Genomic DNA, 22,027 nt, shown 5'->3' on the forward strand with positions numbered 1-22,027 from the left:
ACATGGTAGACCTGGGTTCGATCCCCGGGTTGGGAAGATCCCTGGGAGAAGGTAATAACTACCCACTCCAGTATTCTGGCCTGGAGAATTCCATGGACTATATATAGTCCATGGGGTTGCAAAGAGTCAGACAAGACTGAGCGATTTTCCTTATTCACTATGTGAGGCTTAAGTCATCATCTAAACGTTGATCACCCCCCAAGTCATCCTTTGCCCCTCCCAATTATCCTATATGCACCTCTGACACAATACAGCTGAAACCATTTGCCTACCTCTCCAAATCCATCCACTTTCCCCTTAAATATACTCTATCCTCATGCAATGGTATCCACTGAAGTAGCAGAAATCTGGAAGTCATTCCATATTCTACCTGATCCTTTCCTCCCTTCTCCCATAACCAACTGATTTTCAAGTCCTGCCCATTCTACATCTTAAGCAGGTCTTCAGTTTTCCAGGTTCTCTGTTTCCTTAGCTACTATTTCACATGAAGAGGTCCTACATCATCTTTTACTTGGTCCAGCATAATAGTCTTACAGATTCCCCACCTCAAATCTCTACGTTTTCTAATTTACTGTTCATGCCGCCACCTGAATCTTTCAGTTTCTGACATAACTCTTTACAGCCTTATAGTGCACACAAAACCTCATCCAGCCATCCCAAAACACATAAAGTGCCAGGTCTAGAATGTTTCTTCATATGCCTCTCTTTATCAATTTTATCTGCTATGAAAAGGGATACTTCATGTCCAAGCACTAATATCTACCTCTATGAAGCCTTCCCTTATGCCAGGCAGCTGGAGATGTTCCTTGAACTATGATCCTGCAACACTTTATTCACATTTCATTAAAATTATAATAATTAATCTTTATTCTCCAATTAAACTGAGATCACTGAATTTTCATAGCCCTAACCAACACAGACCTGACAAAGGCAGATGCTCAACAAATATTCGCTGGTAGTATTACTATTGAATGGAATTCACTTTCCTTAACCTAGTATTTAAATGTTGCTTAATCTGTCTGGTCCTAACCTTTCCTTCTGAATTTGCCTAATGCTCCATGCCTTTACTCCCACAGGTTGACCTACTGAGATTATCCGCTTCCCCTCCATCTTCTATTGAAACCATACCCATCTTTCAAGGGCTAGTTCAAGAGTCCTTTGTTCTTCATAAAGCCATACCACCAACTCCAAGAAAAAAGAAAGCTCTCCCTTCTTTGAGTCCCTGTAGCACCTTATCTGCATCCTTAAGATCTCCATCATTCTCAACATTGTATTTCAGATATTACTATATTACTACTAGACTATATCCTCTTTCAAGGAGCAAACACGAAATGTAATTCATTTCCGTGTCGCTCCAGAGCCCTTAGCAAAACACACAGATAGTGGCCTTTTATTAAATAAACAAGCACACCACACTGAACCAGTTTACAAAATACCTTTATAGGCATTTTTCACTTGACTTGCTCTTTATATCAACCAAGGCATAGAGAAAGCACATGGAAGAACTAAGATGAAGAGGGTTAATAAATTTAGAGGCCAGGATCTATAAAAAGGTAAAGTCAATACTCAAGAGCAAGTATTCCAATTCAAAGGCAGGCCTCATTTATTGCTACCACACCATACTACATCCTTCTCCTCCATTTATTTCTTACATGTCTTTATGGGTCCAGCCACACAAGCCTCTTTCCCAAGTCTTCAAAAGGTCACACTGTGCAACCTAATGTTCATCAAGAGATGAACTGATAAAGAAGATAAGGTATCTACAACAGATTACTCAGCCATAAAAAAGAATGAAATAATGCCATCTGCAGCAACATGGATGGACCTAGAGATGATCATACTAATAAGTCAGAAAGAGAAAGACAAATAACCATATGATATCACTTACATGAGAAATCTAAAAAGAAATAATACAAATTAACTTATTTACAAAACAGACTCACAAACACTAAAAACAAACTTATGTCTACCAAAGGGAAACAGTAGGGGAGGGGATACACCGGAGCTCAGGGTTAACAGATGCACACGACTCTATTTACAACAGATGGACAGGAAGGACCTACAACAGTAAGGCGTATCACAGGGAACTGTCTTCAATATCTTATATAAGCTACAATGAAGAAGAATCTGAAAAAGAATAGTTATATGGGATATAGATGTGTGAGTCATTTTACTGCCTACCTGAAATTAACACACGGTAAATAAACTGCAATTTTTTTTTAACGTGAAGAAAGAAAAAAAGGCCATGCTTCTTCTTGACTTCATACCTTAAAATATTATTTTTTATCTTCCTGGGGTGCTTAGATCATCACATAGCTGACTCTTGTCATCTGCTGCTGCTGCTAAGTCACTTCAGTCATGTCCGACTCTGTGCAACCCCATAGACAGCAGCCTACCAGGCTCCTCCGTCCCTGGGATTCTCTAGGCAAGAACACTGGAGTGAGTTGCCATTTCCTTCTCCAATGCATGAAAGTGAAAAGTGACGTCACTCAGTCGTGTCTGACTCCTAGCCACCCCATGGTCTGCAGCCTACCAGGCTCCTCCGTCCACGGGATGTTCCAGGCAAGAGTACTGGAGTGGGTTGCCATTGCCTAGGTCTCCATTTAACTGTCAACTTTATAGTAAGGCTTCCCCTCATCAGAAAGATAAATTAGTACATATACACCCCTCTCCTCAACCAATGTCTCATTTACCACTATAGCCCCAATGCCTAAATCTATGTCTGGCATATAGTAAGAGATCAAAAGATACTTACTGAATTGATGAATAAAAGTTAAGAACAAGTTATCTACTTCTCTGACTGTCTGCAAATATTAATACTAAAGAATGCTTTGGGTAACAGATATCCAGCTAGTCAACTAATGGGCATAGGTCCACTGATAAAATTCTACTTTAAGAAGATTTAGGAGACAGAATCACATTTAGTTAATTAGCTTATTCAGGTAAACACTGAAATGAATTTATTCTTTATTAACCAAACATTTTACATTAATTACCCCATGGGGATTTAGTGAACGAAACTACTTTTCCTAATGTAAAACTGTGTTTGCTCCTTCTTTTTAATAACTAGAGGGTCTTCTTAATTAGAAAAATAATTCAGTCACAGAAGAAATACAAATGGTCATTTAAGAAATTTAAATGCTCTCTCCTCTCTGGTAACCAGAAAAAAGCAAAATAAAATGTTGATAATAAATTTACATCCAACAGGATGGCAAAAAGAGAAATTCTGAAAATATCAAGTAGTCACAAGAATAAAAAGAAACAGTCACTCCCATAAATTATCAGAGAAAATATAAAATTGCTAACTAAGTCTTTTTTAAAAAGGCAATTTGGTAGTATCTATCAAATGCTTTGGAATTGTAATTCCACTTTTAAGAACATATGCTACAAGAACATATGCTACAAAATCATATGCTGTCGAAAGTTATCCCTAGCATATACTTAAAAGGACTATTTGTAAATCAAAAATAATGAAAAAAAATAGCTTAGTGCCCAACAGTTGATGGTTAAATAAAGCTTGATAAATTTCATTATGGAATTCTATGTAGTTTTAGAAACATCTTCACATAATACTGTTTAAAAAACAGTAAAGAACATTTATGGCATAAAAACATCTTTAATGTTTATGAACACGTTTGTATGTAAGCATGTATGCAGAAAAAGGATGTACACCAATCTATTTACATTGTTATATATTTGGAAGGAAATGGAAATGAAAAGGACATAAAGGGCAGCTTTCACATCTTGCTATGCCTCCGTATTGTTTTCAAGTATTACATATGCAAATACAAAAAAAAGTGTAGGTTAAAAAAAAGTCACACCACTTCACTGTAGAAAACTGAAAATTACAGAAAAATTTAAGAATAAACACCAACAGAAAAGTTTAAAGATGAACACTACTAGAAATTACTACAAACCAAAATATATGGTATTTTACATTGTTTTTTACATTTTCACTTTCCTCAATAAAAACGGAAGAAGTTGTACCATTTATTCCAGTACACCAACTGCTTAACTTTACAGACTGAAATTTATAAAATTATGTGTGCTTAAGTAACACTAGGGCTTCCGTGGTGGCTCAGCTGGTAAAGAATCCACCTGCAATGGTGGAGACCTGGGTCCAATCCCTGGGTTAGCAAGACTCCCTGGAGAAGGGAATGGCTACCCACTCTAGTATCTTGCCTAGAGAATTCCATGGACTGTACAGTCCACGGGGTCGCAACAAGTTGGACATGACTGAGCAACTTCCACTTCCAGTTTCAAGTATCAATGCATATATCTTCCATAACAAACATTTTTCAAATGTTTTTTGGGCACTGTATATGAAGAAACCAATGTGACCAATCATTACACACAAAGTAGGCGAGTTTCCTCTTCTAGCCCATAGGACAATAGTGATAATTATACAGGCTTGGGTATATGGGACAACCAAAGCCTTTGGAATTTTTTTGACACCAAAAATAAGACTCTGAAACAACTTCAATCAAAAAATAAAACAAGGCATTTATGAAAAATCCAGTGCTAAAATCATTTTGTGGAGAAAGACTGCATGCTTTCCCTAAATGATCAGGAACAAAGTAAGGAAGTCCAATTTCACCACTTCTAATAAACACTGGACCCGAACTTCTAGCCACCACAACTAGACAAGAAAAAGAACTAGAGTAGAGGTAAAAAAGAAGTAAAGCATTCTCTATTTGCAGATAAGATAACACATCTTGTATATAAAATACCCTAAGGAAACCACTAAAAAATTATTAGAACAAACAAACAAATCGGCAAGATGTACAATACATGGTCAATACAGAAAAATCTACTGTAAGGAATTCCCTGGAAGTCCGGTGGTTAGGATTCAGCACTTTCACTGCCAAGGCCCAAAATTCAATCCCTGGTTGAGGAACCAAGATCCCTCAATCCATGGAGAGTAGCCCCCCCCCCCCAAAAAAAAAATCTACATTAGTTTTACTCAGCAGCAATGGACAATCAAAATCTACTTAAGAAATAAGATCCTAATGTATAGCAAAGGGAACTATACTCAATACTCTATGATAAATCATAATGAAAATATGAAAAAGCATATTACATATAAACCCAAGTCACTCTGCTGTACAGCAAAAATTAACATGGCATTGCAGATCAACTATACTTCACTAAGTTTTTTAAATTTACAAAAAAAAATTAACTTACAAAATCAATTCCCATTACAATAGCCTTAAAAGAAAAATCTAGGAATAAATTTGGCAAAAAAGGTGCCAGGATTGTACCTAAAAACTTAAAACACCATTGACAATATTAAGGAAAATATAAATGGAAAGACATTCCATGTTCAGGTATTAGTTGACTTAACATTATTAAGAATATTGGTAATATTCCCTAACTAATCTTCAGGTTCAGTGCAATTCCTATGAAAATCCTTAACTTTCTTTTTTGTACAAATTGACAAGCTGATCCTAAAATTCGTATGGAAATGCAAAGGATCTCTCCACCACCCTCACCACTCCCATAAAAACACAATCATACTTTTTGATTTCAAAAATTACTGCAAAGTTAGGATAATCCAGAGTGTCATACTAGCACAAGGATGGACATGTAAATCAACAGAATGGAACTGAGATTTCAGGAAAGTAACTCAAACTAGATCAAAGACCAGCATGTAAGAACTGAAAGTATAGGAAAAAAAAAAGAACTGAAAGTATAAAAACCCTTTGAAGAAAATATAGGAGAAAATTTTTGTGACTTTCAATTAGGAAATGCCTTCTTAGATACAACACCAAAGCACAAGCAACAAAAGGAAAAATTAACTAGACTTCATCAAAATTTAAAACTTTTTGTGTTTAACAGACATCAGCAAAGTGATACAAATAGACATCAGCAAAGTGATACAAAGGGAGAAAAATATTTGCAAATCACATATCTGTGCCATAAATTATTTAACTGCTCCCCTATTCAGAGTACTTAAGTTGTTTCAGTTTTTTTTATTATGCAGGAATTATTCATTTTGTGAATATACTAAAAACCACTGACTGCACCATTTAAAACCAGAGTAAACTGTACAATACTTTAAAACTAGAAAAAATAAATAACACCGAATTGCTTCCTGTTTATTTTAAAGGTATATCTTCTTTCCTTATGTTCCTAATACAACACTAAAAGTTAAAAAAAAAAAAAATACAAAACACACGGTTGACTTTTGCTGATTTGCTCAGGCAAACAAGTTCTAATCCACTGAGCATAACCCTGTCTTCATGTTTCACTGAATCATGTCTTCAAATGTATTTCTGAAGAGAGAAAAAAGAAAGACAGGAGAACACAGAAAGGGCTTGATACCTGACTTGCACAGAGGCACATAGTTTTGATTAGTCTAGCTCTGGTCATCATGAATTTATTTCAAGCCCAATATGAGACCCTGTTAATAGCAAAATGTATTAATAGTTTTATATACAAGCAATTTCATCCTCTGTCACCCCCTTCTCCTCCTGCCCTCAGTCTTTCCCAGCATCAGGTCTCAATCAGGATGAGATGGTTGGATGGCATCATCAACTCAAGTTTGGTAATGAGTTTCAGCAAACTCCATGAGAAGGTGAAGGACAGGAAGGTCTGGCATGCTGCAGCCCATGGGGTCGCAAAGTCAGACACAACTGAGCAACTGAACACCAACAATACAAGAAATGGATAAAGACAGGAATACTCTCAAATTAATCTCTGGATTCAATGCAATCCCTATGAAGTGTTATTCAGTTTTGAAATGTGGGCTATTTTGTAATTCAAATCAATCTAAAATTATTTGTCAAGTACCTATCACCTATAGATACACACAGGTGACAAATGCTTAAGAGACACCAAGATTAAAAAAGAACTTCATGGAACTTAAAATCCAGTGGCTGAAGAAAAAAGTTATGAAAATTCTCATCAAATTACACAAGCTAGAAATGAAATAAGTACCTGGGGGAAAAAAAAGTATATACAGAATTCTATACCTAGCAAAAATATCTTTCACAATGGAGACTTTTTCAAACAGATAAAACAGCAGACCAACATTAAAAGAAATGTTCAAAACCATCCCTCTGGCTACAGAAAAAAATATCATATTAAAATTTGGGTCTATACAAAGGAAAGAGAAATGCTTGAAAAAGTATATATAAGGGCTTCTCTGGTGGCCCAGTGGTAAAGAATCTGCCTGCCAAGGCATGAGAATGCAATGAACACAGGTCCAATCTCTAATCTGGGAGGATCACACATGTCACAGAGCAACTAATAAGCCCATGTGCTACAACTACTGAGCCTATGCTCTAGAGCCTGGGAGCCACAATAAGAGAGGCCACTGCAAAGAGAAGCCCACACACCACAACTAGAGAGAAGCCCCTGCTCATCTCAACTAGAGAAAAACCTACACAGCAATGAAGATATAGCACAGCCAAAAATAAAATGAGACATTTTTAAAAATGATATATAAAGTAGGTAAGTAACTTTTCTCATTTTACATTTCATGTCTACGTATAACATAGGTTATACACATGTAGAAATAAAACATGACAAGAACAGTGCAAAAGACAAGAAGAAAATGGAGATATGCTCCTGTAATGTTATATGATACATGAAGGTAGACTGTGACAAATTAAAAATATATATTACAAAGCCAAGGATATATATATTCAATATCTCATAATAATCAATAATGAAGAAGGATATATATATATACATAAAAATAACTGAATCACTTTGCTATACACCAGAAACTAACACAACACCGTAAATCAACTATATTTCAATTAAAAAAAAAAAACACTCAAGGAGAAAACCTCTGAACATGAATTGGGCAGTTTGAGGGGGCAGGATGGGAGGACAAAGAATAGAAATCATAAAATAAAATGACTGCCAAGTGGGATTCCATGAAAATTAAAAATTTCTGCTCTTTGAAATTACTGTTAAGAAAAGGTAAGCCACAGCCTGGCTCATCTTTACAAAATATGTTATCTGATAAAGAGTTTGTACCCAGGATATGTACCGAACTCATACAACTCAATAAGACAAGCAATTCAATTCACAAAGAATATGGACAAAACATTTTAAGATACTTCATGGAAGACACGAAGAGCAACTAGAAAGAAGCTCAACAGTACTAGTCTTTCAGTTCAGTTGCTCAGTCGTGTCAGATTGTTTGCGACCCCATGAATTGCAGCACTCTAGGCCTCCCTGTCCATCACCAACTCCCAGAGTTTACTCAAACTCAGGTCCATCGAGTCGGTGATGCCATCTAGCCATCTCATCCTCTGTCATCCCCTTCTCCTCCTGCCCCCAATCCCTCCCAGCATCAGGGTCTTTTCCAATGAGTCAGCTCTTCGCATGAGGTGGCCAAAGTATTGGAGTTTCAGCTTCAGCATCAGTCCTTCCAATGAACACCCAGGACTGATCTCCTTTAGGATGGACTGGTTGGATCTCCTTGCAGTCCAAGGGACTCTCAAGGGTCTTCTCCAACACCACAGTTCAAAAGCATCAATTTTTCAGTGCTCAGCTTTCTTCCCAGTCCAACTCTCACATCCATACATGACCACTGGAAAAATCATAGCCTTGACTAGACGGACCTTTGTTGGCAAAGTAACGTCTCTGCTTTTTAATATGCTATCTAGGTTGGTCATAATTGTCCTTCCAAGGAGTAAGTGTCTTTTCATTTCATGGCTGCAATCACCATTTGCAGTGATTTTGGAGCCCAAAAAAATAAAGTCTGACACTGCTTCCACTGTCTCCCCATCTATTTGCCATGAAGTGATGGGACTGGATGCCATGATCTTAGTTTTCTGAATATTGAGCTTTAAGCCAACTTTTTCACTCTCCTCTTTCACTTTCATCAAGAGGCTTTTTAGTTCCTCTTCACTTTCTGCCATAAGGGTGGTGTCATCTGCATATCTGAGGTTATTGATGTTTCTCCCAGCCATCTTGATTCCAGCTTGTGCTTCTTCCAGCACAGCATTTCTCATGATGTACTCTGCATATAAGTTAAATAAGCAGGGTGACAATATAGAGCCTTGACATACTCCTTTTCCTATTTGGAACCAGTCTGTTGGTCCATGTCCAGTTCTAACTGTTGATTCCTGACCTGCATATAGGTTTCTCAAGAGGGGGGTCAGGTGATCTGGTATTGCCATCTCTTTCAGAAGTTCCCACAGCTCATTGTGATCCACACAGTCAAAGGCTTTGGCACAGTCAATAAAGCAGAAATAGATGTTTTTCTGGAATTCTCTTGCTTTTTTGATGATCCAGCGGATGTTGACAATTTGATCTCTGGTTCCTCTGCCCTTTCTAAAACCAGCTTGAACATCTGGAAGTTCACGATTCACGTATTGCTGAAGCCTTGCTTGGAGAATTTTGAGCATTACTTCACTAGCGTGTGAGATGAGTGCAATTGTGTGGTAGTTTGAGCATTCTTTGGCACTGCCTTTCTTAGGGATTGGAATGAAAACTGACCTCTTCCAGTCCTGTGGCCACTGCTGAGTTTTCCAAATTTGCTGGCATATTGACTGCAGCACTTTCACAGCATCATCTTTCTGGATTTGAAATAGCTCAACTGGAATTCCATCACCTCCACTAGCTTTTTTCGTAGTGATGATTTCTAAGGCCCACATTAGGAAACTGTAAATAAAACCACAATGATGTACCACTATGTATCAACTAGAACAGCTAAAATCAAAGACAAAAGCTGAAGTCTCAGTAAGAATGCAAAGTAACTGGAATGCTCAAACATGGCCAACTAGAATGCAAAATGGTACAGCCATTTTGGAAAATAGGCTGGCATTTTCTTATAAAGTCAAACATTCACTTAACCATACAACACAGCAATCCCACCCCTAATTTGCTCATCAAAAAAAAAAATATATATATATTCAAATGTTCACAGCTGCTTTGTTCACAACAACCCCAAACTGGAAACAATTCAATTGTATATCAACTGGGTAGCAGGATAAGCAAACTGTGGTATATTCATAAGTGGAATATCATTCAGCAATAAAAAGGAACAAACCACTGGAACATAAATAACATCAGTGAATCTCAAAGGCATGCTAAGTAAAAGGTAGACATCAAAAATTACATACCATATAATTCCATTTATATGACATCAAGAAAAGTAAAACTAATGTGACAGAAAGTAAATTCATGGTTGTCAAGGACCACAGGTAGAAGCAGAGAATGGACCACAAAGAGGCATAGGGAACGTTCGGAGGCAACAAAAACGCTCCAGTTACCATGACTGTGATGACTGTTACACAGATGTGTGTGTGTGTGTGTGTATTTGCCAAAACCCATTTAACTATACACTTAAAACTGGTGAATTACACTATATGTAAAGTTATACTTCAATAAAACTGAATTTTAAAAAATGAATAAATAAAACATGTCCAATATACCTGGGGTTAGGCAGGAGAATTCTATTTAATGTAAGCCTGGATGTAGTAAGTATACATAAAAGTGATCTCAGAGAAAAAAGCATTAAGACAAAGCACTTTGGGATGAGATTAATGAAGGCTTCATAGATAAGATGACACCCAAACTATGGTTCAAAGAATGGACAAGCAGGACTGGCCAATGAAAGGTACAACATAAATCAAGGTACAGGAGCTTACAACTCCATATTTTTAGAATAGTAAGGAGTCCAGTTTGTATTGTCATCAGCATATACAGTGAGAAATAAGGTTATTTTATTTCTACAATGGAGAATCTTAAATACCCAACTCAAGAATTTGACTCTGTAAACATGTTTTATAGATAAATGACAGATTCAAAGTGGTATTTTAAGATTAATTTGAATGCAGAAAACAGGAGAGACTCAAAAATGTAAAGCCCAAAAGCAAGCAGAATCAACAATAGAAACATCAGCTGCTGCTGCTGCTGCTAAGTCACTTCAGTCGTGTCTGACTCTGTGCGACCCCATCCCTGGGATTCTCCAGGCAAGAACACTGGAGTGGGTTGCCATTTCCTTCTCCAATGCATAAAAGTGAAAAGTGAAAGTGAAGTCGCTCAGTCATGTCTGACTCTTCACAACCCCATGGACTGCAGCCTACCAGGCTCCTCCGTCCATGGGCTTTTCCAGGCAAGAGTACTGGAGTGGGGTGCCATTGCCTTCTCCGAAAGACATGAGCTAGAGAGTTCCAAACTAAGTAAGAGCCCACTAAAGACCATTACTTCCCAGGTGGCTTCCCAGGTGGCTCAGTGGGTAAAGAATCCACCTGCAATGCAGGAGACGCAGGCAGATACAGGTTCAATCTCCAGGTCGGTAAGATCCCCTGGAGAAGGACATAGCAACCCACTCCAGTATTGCTGCCTAGAGAATCCCATGGACAGAGGAGACTAGCAGGCGACAGCCCACAAGGTCACAGAGGTAGACACAGCTGAGGTGACTGAACACACCACACAAAGAACATTACAGAAGAACCAGTCAGAACCAGCAATTCATCAGAACTCTCGAAGGAGAAGAGTTAAGTACTACTAACGTTTTCCCACTGGATGTCTGAGAGAAACTAATGCCACTTAAAACATGTATGCACACACAAATCAAAAACTTATTAAAACTAAAAGCTATATAAAGAAGGTTAAAAGACTCACAAAAATATTAGTACCACAAAAAACACTTCGTATCTAATACAAAGAGCTCTTATACATTAGAAAAACAACAAATAAAATAATTAATCAAGAAATTAGAACATTCAATATATGAATGAAAATAAAGGCATCTTTACTAGAAACACAAATTAAAAAAAAGTGGGACATCTGACAATTCCAAGTGATGGTGAGACCAAAGAAACAGGCATTCTCACATCATAGGGAAATATAAATTGATAAAAGTCTTCTAAAGGGCAATATGATAGTGTATCAAGCTTATAAGCCTATAAATTGACCCCAGCAATTTTATCCCTAGGAAATCCAATCTAGGAGAGATTATGAACAAATGCACACAAAAATTTTGTGATGCATACATGATCATAGAGAAAAAAACAAAAAACTAAGAATCTAGCAAAATGGACTTGGCCAAACAAGTTACGATCTATTCACATAACACAATACTAGGAGTCAATATAAAAAATACACTATGGAGTACAGGGTACAAAATAGAATTAGAGCATGTTATGTAAAATCTTATGTCCTTGCAAATATATGCACAGAAGTCTAGTAGAATGTTCATCAAAATGACACAGGGTGATCATCTCAGGTAGGTGGATTCAAAGGGACTTTTAATCTCTTATACTTCTCTGTACTACCAAAATGTCTACATAAGCCTCTATTATTCTTTGAGGATATACAAAAAATAATGAAGAGCAATATCAGAAAAAGAAATGACTCCAAGAGAAGTGAAATAATCAATTAAAAGGTGGACAAATTAAGTTTGAAGTGTCAATAAAATACCTCAGTGAAAGTATCCCTACACAACTGAAAATGCAGAAACAGCAGAGGGGAGGCACGCAGCCCATTAACTACTTTCGGTTTCCAGTTCCTCTCACTACCTTTTTCATTTCCATTTATGTAAATTCCAATTTCCAGCCTAGATTTTTATGCTCTAACCTACATTTATTCTTTAAACACATTAAGAACACTAGATTCTAACATAATTTACATGTGTAGAAATTCAAGAAACAAAAATCACTGTGAATAATACCTCTGATTTTTCTAGCTTTTTCTATGATTCAACAGATGTTGGCAATTTGATTTCTGGTTCCTCTGCCTTTTCTAAATCCAGCTTCTACATCTGGAAGTTCTCAGTTCATATACTGTTGAAGCCTACCTTGAAGGATTTTCAACAATACTTTGCTAGCATGTGACATGAGTACAACTGTACAGTAGTTTGAACACTCTCTGGACCTGCCTTCTTTCAGACTGGAATGAAAACTGACCTCTTCCAGTAGAACAATTAAAGAGCTTCTTGATGAAGGTGAAAGAGGAGAGTGATAAAGCGGGCTTAAAACTCAACACTCAAAAAATGAAGATCATGGCATCTGGTCCCATCACTTTGTGGCAAATAGATGGGGAAACAATGGAAACAGTGACAGACTATTTTCTTGGCTCCAAAATCACTGTGGACAGTGACTGCAGCCATGAAATTAAAAGACACTTGCTCCTTGAAAGAAAAACAGTGACAAATCTAGACAGCATATTAAAAAGCAGAGACATTACTTTGCCAACAAAGGTCCGTCTAGTCAAACCTATGTTTTTTCCAGTAGTCATGTACAGATGTGAGAGATGGACAATAAAAAAGGCTGAATGCCGAAGAATTGATGCCTTTTAACTGTGATGCTGGAGAAGACTCTGGAGAGTCCTTTTGACTGCAAGATCAAACCAGTCAATCCTAAAGGAAATCAGTCCTGAATATTCATTGGAAGGACTGAGGCTGAAGCTCCAATACTTTGACCACCTGATGTGAAGAGCCGATGCACTGGAAAAGACCATGTTGCTAGGAAAGATTGAAAGCAGGCAGAGAAGGGGACAAAAGAGGATGAGATGGTTGGATGGCATCACAGACTCAATGGACATGAGTTTGAGCAAGCTCCAGTACAGGACAGGTAAGCGTGGCGTGCAGCAGTCCATGGGAGGTAGCAAAGAGATGGACATGACTGAGCAACTAAACAAGACCTGATTTTTCTAGCAAACACTTTTGCTTCCAACATCCACTTTAAAGTTTACAAGTATCTACATATGAAACAAAGTCAACCAAAAACAAAAATAACAGCAAAAACTTAAGTGACATTCATAGAAAGCATACAGAATAAAAAATTTAAATGACCTTAAACATTAATATTACACAACATTAACTTTCAACTGGTTTTTCAGAAATAGCTATTAATTTTTCAGAGTTAGGAAATGAAAGTTTGACATAAAGTTTATTCAGAAAATTTTCACCAAGAAAAACAGATCATTATCTTGATCACACAACAGAGTGCAAATATAAACACCAAATCTGAACTTATTCTTTTGTGGGGAAGTAGGGGAGGGCTCCCACACATCCTAGCATGTGAAATCTTAATTCCCCAACCAGGGATCTGAACACTGGCCCCAAGCATAGAGTCCTAACCACTGAACTGCCAGGGAAGTCCCTGAATTCATTCTATGCACATTAAAAGTGACTCCCAGTATCCTTGACTCATTCCAATTAAGTAGGAGCTAAAAGAGGGAGGTTCTTAAATTCTTCACTTAAAAATCAAAACAATTACTTCCCCCATCCTGGGGTATATGTGAACCAAAACAGTAGGTAAGTTTAGAGATACAACTGGCATCTGTGCAAAAGTTGGTCTGCATTAATCTGTGGAGAAAAATATTTAAATTAATTCAACCACTAATAAATACACTTTGGAATTTGTCTTCTAAGAGCTTGCAATCTAGTAGGGAAATGTAGTCAGACAAACAATTAAATTTTTAAAAGCTCTACATTAAAGCTATAGCAAAGTGCTATACAGATATAAAAAAAGGAATTAACTTTTTCTGGATGAATGGAGAAAGGTCTCAGGATGGTGGAATTTGAGCTGGATTTTGAGCTGCAAAGGTGGAGGCAAAGAAGAGAAAGAGATTTCAAGCTAAAGGAACAGCAAAAGTAAAAATGTAGAGAAACAGAAGTGCCTCTAAAAGTAGAACTCTGATAGAACAGGGCCAGATAATAAAAGGCCATACCTGACAATGCACTAGAAAATGTGGAGTTAATTAATGGAAGTGACACAACCTAACCAAAATTTTCAGAAAACTCTCCTGGATAAAGAATGAACTGGGAAGAAAAGAATGGATGAACAGGAAAGAAAAGAATAACAGGAAGTCTGATCACAAATGAGGGCCTGAACTAAGGCAGTATCAGTGTTAAAACAAAAATGTGATACAGAATGAGTAGACGTAAATGTCAGGTAAGGTTTGGTCAGAGAAGTAGCAAAACACAAGGGCATCTTGGGAATGAAAGGGGTGATTACTGGTTTAGAGATTTAAGACAGTTCACCTGAATTTCCACCCCTTCTGAGTGTTTCTGCATTTATTCAACTAACCTATCTTTTTAACTCTTTTGAAAAGCATTTTAAGAACTCAATTCATCTATGGATATTCATGACATTTCTAGTAAGTACATATCAAATTAGTATTTTATCAGTAATAGTGTTTTTAAAATCCTGGAATGTCTTCATTTATTTCTGAGCACTGGTTTTTAGGACAAAACACTAAATAATCTACAACAGAGGTAGCCTACAACATATGCAAGTGAATACTAGTAAATTCTTTTAAATTTATGCCTGTCTTTAGATCCTCAGGGTCTCATTATTCCATAATTGAGGATTCTGCTGCTGCTTGGTGGAAAAGAACTTCCACAGGTTCCAAAAAGGAATCAGTTACATATAGCAATTTATTGCACTGATTGCAACTGGTCTGACTTGAGTGACTTCAGACCAAGACATGCCATTGCAATAACTAAGTATTACTAGTGCCTCCAAGAAATGTTTTTAGCCTCCTATTCATAAAACCTACAAATTAAAAGACAAAATGACCTGAAAGGACCTTTAGAAGAATTTGGGTTTTTTTTGAAAAATTTTTTAAATCTTCAAAATGCTGCGGAGATGGTCAGAAAACAGAAATTAACACACAAGTAACCAAACGGGGTAAATTTTAGCAAAACAGATCGCCAAGTGAGGTGGTCAGCTCCCCTGAGCCCCTACAGCACAATATCTATCAAGAGTTTATACTTCAGGATCAGCTCAGCGTTTGAATTCAAGCTGACCTTGGAACAAATCACTTAACTTTTTAGAGGTTCCATTTCCCAGTCTATTAACAAGAATGTTCCAACCACAATATGACTTTGCAGGTGAATGTATGTTAAGTATCGGTCAATGCCTGGCACTCAGTAAAATCTAAATGTCAGTACCACTCTCTCTCATTCCACACAGCCCCTCTTCAGTTCACTTGCACATTTATTGTAAAGGCCAATCAGCAGAATTATGTGACTTCTACCACCCCAACTGTCAACTAGCAAAGAAAATATGGTAACCTGGTCTTAAAAGAGAAAAAAGTAAAAAAGGACTTTATGAAAAGCATGAGTAGCAGGGGGGCTAAAGATTCAGATGGAGGCAAAGAGCAGGCTGTCAATGGAAGTAGAAGTCGATGGAATAGAGCATTTATTCTAGGAATACAGAGAAAAACTTCCATTTCATGGTTTCAATACCATTTTAAACATGCATGCATTTCCTTAAAATATCTACACTGACAATTCATTATTATATAAGCTCCCTGAGTGCTACAAAGTATCACTCTGCTATTTCCTATAGCAAAACACACAGTTGCTATTAAACTCTTAAGTATCCAGGCCCACAGTATTTCATATGCTCAGTAAACTCCATCATCCCTTTCTGTCCCAATTTAACAATTAGTAAGTCTACTGGTGCCAGATATTACTCTGAGCATAGGAATACAATGGTAGGCAAGACAGGCTAATTGCCTTCATGGAGCTCACAATCCAACAGTCTATTCATTAAACAATGTGGGCCATCTACCATAATTACTTAAAACTTTCTGCATTAACGTGAACAAGAGAGATCAATTAGTTGTTCCAAAACAGTAACAACACATTTGCTATGTTTAAAAATCAAGTTTTTCAATCAACTATTTTAACTATATATTCTGAGTTCTATTTTCAAGTAGGACATTTGACAAACTAGGCATAATACAATGTGAAATCTAAAAACTGTATGAAAAATTAGGTTTTTGACCCAGACAAAAAAAAGACTCAGAAGACACAACTGTCTACATTTTGAAGAGACAGCATACATGTTTGCTCTGAACTATTCCAAAAAGCTAAACTCAAAGCACTGAGCAGAAGTTACGTGGAGGCAGATTTCTGGTTTCAATATGAAAAATTCCAGCAATTCAAGCTATTCAATAAATATTCTACAATGTTATGTTTCTGTAATAGTCTATAATATTTCTATACTTCACAAAACACAAATTTTTTCCCTGTAAAAATATCAGTTTTATTGAGATGTAACAAATACAGCAAAATTTACCAATTTTAAATACACACAAAACACAAATTTTTCATTTAATCCTTGAAATAATCCTAAAAAACAAGTATTTCCCTGTTAAAGTTTAGGGAATGGAATCTCCCAGGGTCTTGCTAAGAAACTGGGCAAACCAGCAGTAGAAGTTCCAAATCTAACAGAATAGGCTGTCGCAAAGTAATATAACATCTTCCCACCTCTATTAGATGTATACATGCACACAGTCAAAAGGCTAGCTGTCAGGAATGTTGGCCAATCTATTCTAAAGCTTCTTCGAAATCCAACCATTTATAAACATGGGTGATCAGTACAGACACCATGAAAAGATTCTGTATGAATGATCCTCTAGAATGCCAGGCTTATAAAGGGAAGGACCTTGCCTTTCTTCACTGCTATATTTCAGTCCCTAAAACAGTTATCTGGCATATAATACATGCTCAATAAATACTTGCTAAATATAAAATAACACCCCTAACCACACATAACGCTGCTCTGTAATAAATAGAAAATACACAGCACTATTAGATAATAAAGGACCTCACTGAAGTACCTAGCAACTAAGAAGTCTGATAAACACAAAATTCATTCTTAAACCTGCATCATACACTTACTATCTATCTAAAGCACGAAACTTAGACCTAATCAGTAAAAAACAAATTTACCTGCAAAAAATACAAACATTTTGGCAAACCTAACATATTTCATTTAAAGTAAAATATAAACTCATACAAGATATGAGTGAAATTGAGTGTTCAATCTTGATATTCTCTGCTTAACACATCAACTAGCACTATTAAGTGTGCTGCAACCCTGCAAGAATGAAGAGATTTATACAGCTGTTTTGGTTTAAAGGCAAACACAAATCTCTGCTGGAATGACATCTTTACAAACACTAGGCTGACGCTTCAAGAAGATCTAATTTTACAGGTACACATATTGTGTTCAACATAACCACGCTCAGCAGCTGCTTGGCATTATTGAAAAGACCAATAGAAAAAAAAAAACTGACAAACATTTTCTAATACCCTAAACTATAAAGTCTAGAATTCCCACATCTAAGGGAATTTAAGAACATGAAATATCCTCAAAAGTTACTTTCAATTTATTTTGCTTAAAAGATATAAATTTATATCCAGGCACACACTTTTTTTGGAAAAGAGTATTACATAACAGGTAAGGCATAACAGATGCATAAAAGAATTACTCCAATTTGACTAGATCAAATTATACTTTTCAATGATACTTGAACAAAAATCCTGATACTCAAAGGTCTAGTTAACTTTAATGTAAATAATTTAAATAGCAGATAGTGTAATAGTGTAAGAAACGTTCAGTACTAAGTCATTCACTCGGTCACTATACTGGATCACAGCAACTAGACTGTATTTAAATGACGTTATCAGCAACTGAGTGTCACACAAACAAACAATGAAACCACAATCTCGCCATTTTTTTCTTTCTAAAACCAGGACTGGAAGGTCAGGTGAAAAAACTATTTCACACAAGAATATAAAATAAGCATCTTCAAAATTTATAACCATGAGACTTCACTTCAGCTGTTTCACATACTGAAACAACGAACTTTACGGAAAGGCTGCTTCTCCCATCGCTGTACTCCTCATGTGCAACACACGCAACCCACACCTAACTCTGACATCAGCACCTGCTGCCCACTCTCCACTATTTACTCCCTGAGCCGCAACCCAGTCCTGCGTCTCCAGCAATGAAACCTCTTCTGAGAGCTTTCAAATTGTGACAAATCCAACCACCTCTCGGTTTGCCCAAAGCAACTGGGCTGGGAAAAGCTAAGAGCAGTTTAGAGAAACCTGTTAATATATCAATGCAACAAGTTTAAAACTTTGAACTCTTCCCCAGAACGCTTCCTTTCCAGGGCGAGGAGAGTCTGCTGGACCTGTCGCTTTGTCCCCTCCAAACGCCCCAACAGGGGTCCCGGGCGCGCGAAAGCGCCCCTCCCCACCGGAAGCCCCGATCGAGGTGGGGTTTCTCGCCTCGCCCGCGGACCCGAATTTTGCGGAGTCTCATCACCTCCAGCCCAGCCTCCGGGCTCTGGCCGGCCCAGCCCAAGACGGACGCTCGGGACGCCGAACTCACCTGATCACCGGGCTGTAGGGGCTCCGGGAGCGGCGCCAGCTGCTGCTGCTGTAGGGGCTGGGGGACACGTCGCCGCCGCGCTCGTAGGAGCTGTGGCGGCTATAGCTGGGGGAGCGGCGGCGGCTGTACGGGCTCGGGGAGCGGGCCAGCCGCCGCGAGTAGGGGCTGCTGCCACCTCCCGCCGGACTGGGAGACTTGCGGCTCCGCAGGCTCTGCGAGGCCCGGTGGGACACCGGGCTGTCGTCCCGGCCTCCCAGCGGGCTCAGGGACCGCTGCCGCCGCCTGTAGGCCTTGGGCTCGGTCTTGTCCTCCCGATAGGCCTTGGGCGGCTCCTTATAGGCCGAAGGCGGTTCTTTGGACGATTTAGTCCGGCTCCGATGGGCCTTCGGGTCTCGGTCCTTACGGCTGCTGCTGCTGCTGGACGTGGCCGAGGCGCTTTTCCGCCGGCCGCCGCTGCTGCTGCTGCTGCCGCTCTTGGCGGCCTCGGCCCGCTCCTCGCCGCCGTGGCCGTGGCGGCTGCGGGACTTGGAGGCCTCGCCGCCGCCGCGCTGCCCGTCCCGCCGTCGGTGCTCGCGGTGGCGATCCTTGCTGCGGCCGCTGCTGCTGCGGCGGTCCCGGCGGGGCCTGCGCTCCGACCCCTCCCCGCGACGCTGGGTGCCGGAGGAGGAGGCCGGACTCCCGCCGCTGCCCCCCGTTCCCCCGGCAGCCGTCGCCGCCGTTGCCGCGCTGGCCCCCCCCAGCAGCAGCCCCTGCTCGGACTGGGAGCTTACATCCTCGTACTCCACCAGCGGGGTCACACCCCCGCCGCTACTAGCACCGCCACCGCCGTCCTGCTGCGGCTGGGGCAGCGAGAAGACCCGACGCTTCTCCGCCTCCTGCCCGGCGCGGGGCCCGCGGCGCCGCTTCTGCCGCCCTCCTGCGCGCCTCTTGCCTCTCGCCAGCCGCTTGACCTCCAGAGGGGGGCCCGGGCTGAAGCAAGAGGAGGAGGCCGCGGCGGCGGCGGCTGCGGCGGCGGCCGTGCCGGGAGCAGCCAGGAAGAGCAGAGGCGGCGGGGGCGGCGGCGGTTGCAGGAGCTGCGGCTGCAGGAGCGGCAACAGCAGCGGCGGCTGCTGAGGGGACAGGAATCGCCTCCGTTTGCGGCGTTCCTCCAACTTCTTCTCCGCCCAGCTCAAGCCCCCGCCTCCCCCCAGCGCCGTGTCCGAGCTGCTCGGCATCGCCTAGAGCCCGCCGCAGAGCGCGGCGCGGGTGCGGCCTCCTCCCGGGTCAGATCCTGGCCATCTCCCCCGCCGGAAACGGGAACGGCGGCAGCGACGGCGGAGGGACACCGAGCACCAGGGCCGTCCGGGAGAAGCGCCACGATAATCCGGATCGGGACTTGGGTCCCTGGGTTCCAGGTCACAGTGGGGTACGTAGCGGCCTCCGGGCCCGAGGGCAGCAGGAATCCGAGCGGAGGAGCTCCCGATCGCTCTCGTCTTCCTAGCTTCAGCCGCAAAAACACCAGATGCGCCGGGCGCTGACCTGCGGGGGAGTCCGGAGTCCTCCAAGTGCCCCCCAGGGGTGGGGGGAGCGGCCTCGGCTGCGCTCTCGGCTCCGGTAGCGCAACGCGGAAGTACCACCTTCGTCGCCGCTTCACTTCATCGCGCCCTGACGTTGGGTGCGAGTTCAGGGGAGGGGAGTGGGCGAGACAACAACACGCCTCCGCCGCCGCCTCCTCCTCCTCAGCGTCGACGTCGTCGTCCTGTAGTGGCGGCGACACACGACGGGCGCCTCGGAAGTGGCCTGGGCCTGACAACAACTCCCGGCCTAAGGCCTCGCGCACTCTGCGGCCCGCAGGGACGGGCGGCGGGGCGGGGCGAGGCGGGGGCGACCCGGCTGCGGCTCACGGTTGGGGCAGCGAGTATGCGGGGCTGGGCGGGGGGCTGTTTCCGGGGAGATGGGGGCGGGGGGGGGGGCGTTTCTGAGTCTGAGGTGGGTAGGGGCCCTGACTTTCTTCTTCCTCCGCCGCCGCGAGCAGCGGTGGCGGTGCTGCCCTTTTCCTCCGCTCCCCCCCTCCACGAGGAGGCTCCTGGAGTGCGCGGCCGGCCCGGCTCGCTCCTCCCCTTCCCTCTCCGCTCTTCGTCAGGAGGAGGGAGGACGATAGGACTTGCTGGTTGGGCCCTAACCTCCGCAACCCCTCCTTCTAGGCTCGCTCTTTCGGCCTTTCCCCTCGGCCCTGACGCAAGGCCGGGGACGCGCACGCACGTCGCGCTCCGAGAAAGCCGAAGGTGACTGGTGTCAGGGGCAAAGGAGGCGGGAACAAAGTTACCGCGCACGGACGTGCTCGCTTCCGCCAAGCGGCTGGCTCCGGGCCGGAAGTGACGTAAGTAGAGACAGCCTCACGTCCGGTGAGGGTGGGCTTCTGTGTGAAGAAGGGTTAAAGAAAGAAGATTCATGTACCGCCCATTGCTGTCGCTGGAGAATCGCAGTAATGGCACGTTGGTCGTGCCTGTTGCTTGCATCCAACGCGCGCTGCCGGCTCCGGATCACCGCAGGCGACGTACCGCCTGCCTGTTGAAAGGTCATGGCGAGAGCGAGAATCTGAAGACTCAGGAATACGCCCTTAATGGCTTTTGGGGCCGGGTAGTCACCCCGTCGTCTACCCTCAGCCAAGCCCGGGAGTTGGAACAGCTGCGAGAAGGGAAGAGAGGGCGCCCTGCAAGAGAGGGTGGAGGTGGCATTAGCTTAAACTATGTCATGTACTCCCAAGTTCCAGGCCCCGTGTTAACCTAAAAACAGTTGTAAATCAGACTGGAGTTTTCATTCCAGTGCTGAAGTTAAAAAAACAAATACGAGGAATAATGAAACGTCAAGAGGGTCTCAGAATTATTACCAACGGCTTTGAAGTCAAAACACCTTGCTCAAATGAGAATTGTCATCTT

The 22,027-nt window shown here is 41.3% G+C and overlaps 1 protein-coding gene across 2 annotated transcripts in view; it reads right to left on the bottom strand.

The window, feature by feature from the left end:
* CDK13 (cyclin dependent kinase 13) overlaps positions 1-21,298 on the bottom strand; it is a 123,323-nt gene extending 102,025 nt beyond the window's left edge. For both annotated transcript variants that reach the window (XM_043871988.1, XM_043871987.1), the window contains exon 1: positions 19,110-21,298. In XM_043871988.1, the coding sequence (XP_043727923.1) occupies positions 19,110-20,323 (1,214 nt within the window). In that variant the 5' untranslated portion in view covers positions 20,324-21,298. The remainder of the gene's footprint in view (positions 1-19,109) is intronic.
* Between the last annotated feature and the right edge of the window lie 729 nt (positions 21,299-22,027).

Source organism: Cervus elaphus, chromosome 18, assembly GCF_910594005.1.
Source record: "Cervus elaphus chromosome 18, mCerEla1.1, whole genome shotgun sequence".
In the NCBI taxonomy this organism is placed as follows: domain Eukaryota; kingdom Metazoa; phylum Chordata; class Mammalia; order Artiodactyla; family Cervidae; genus Cervus; species Cervus elaphus.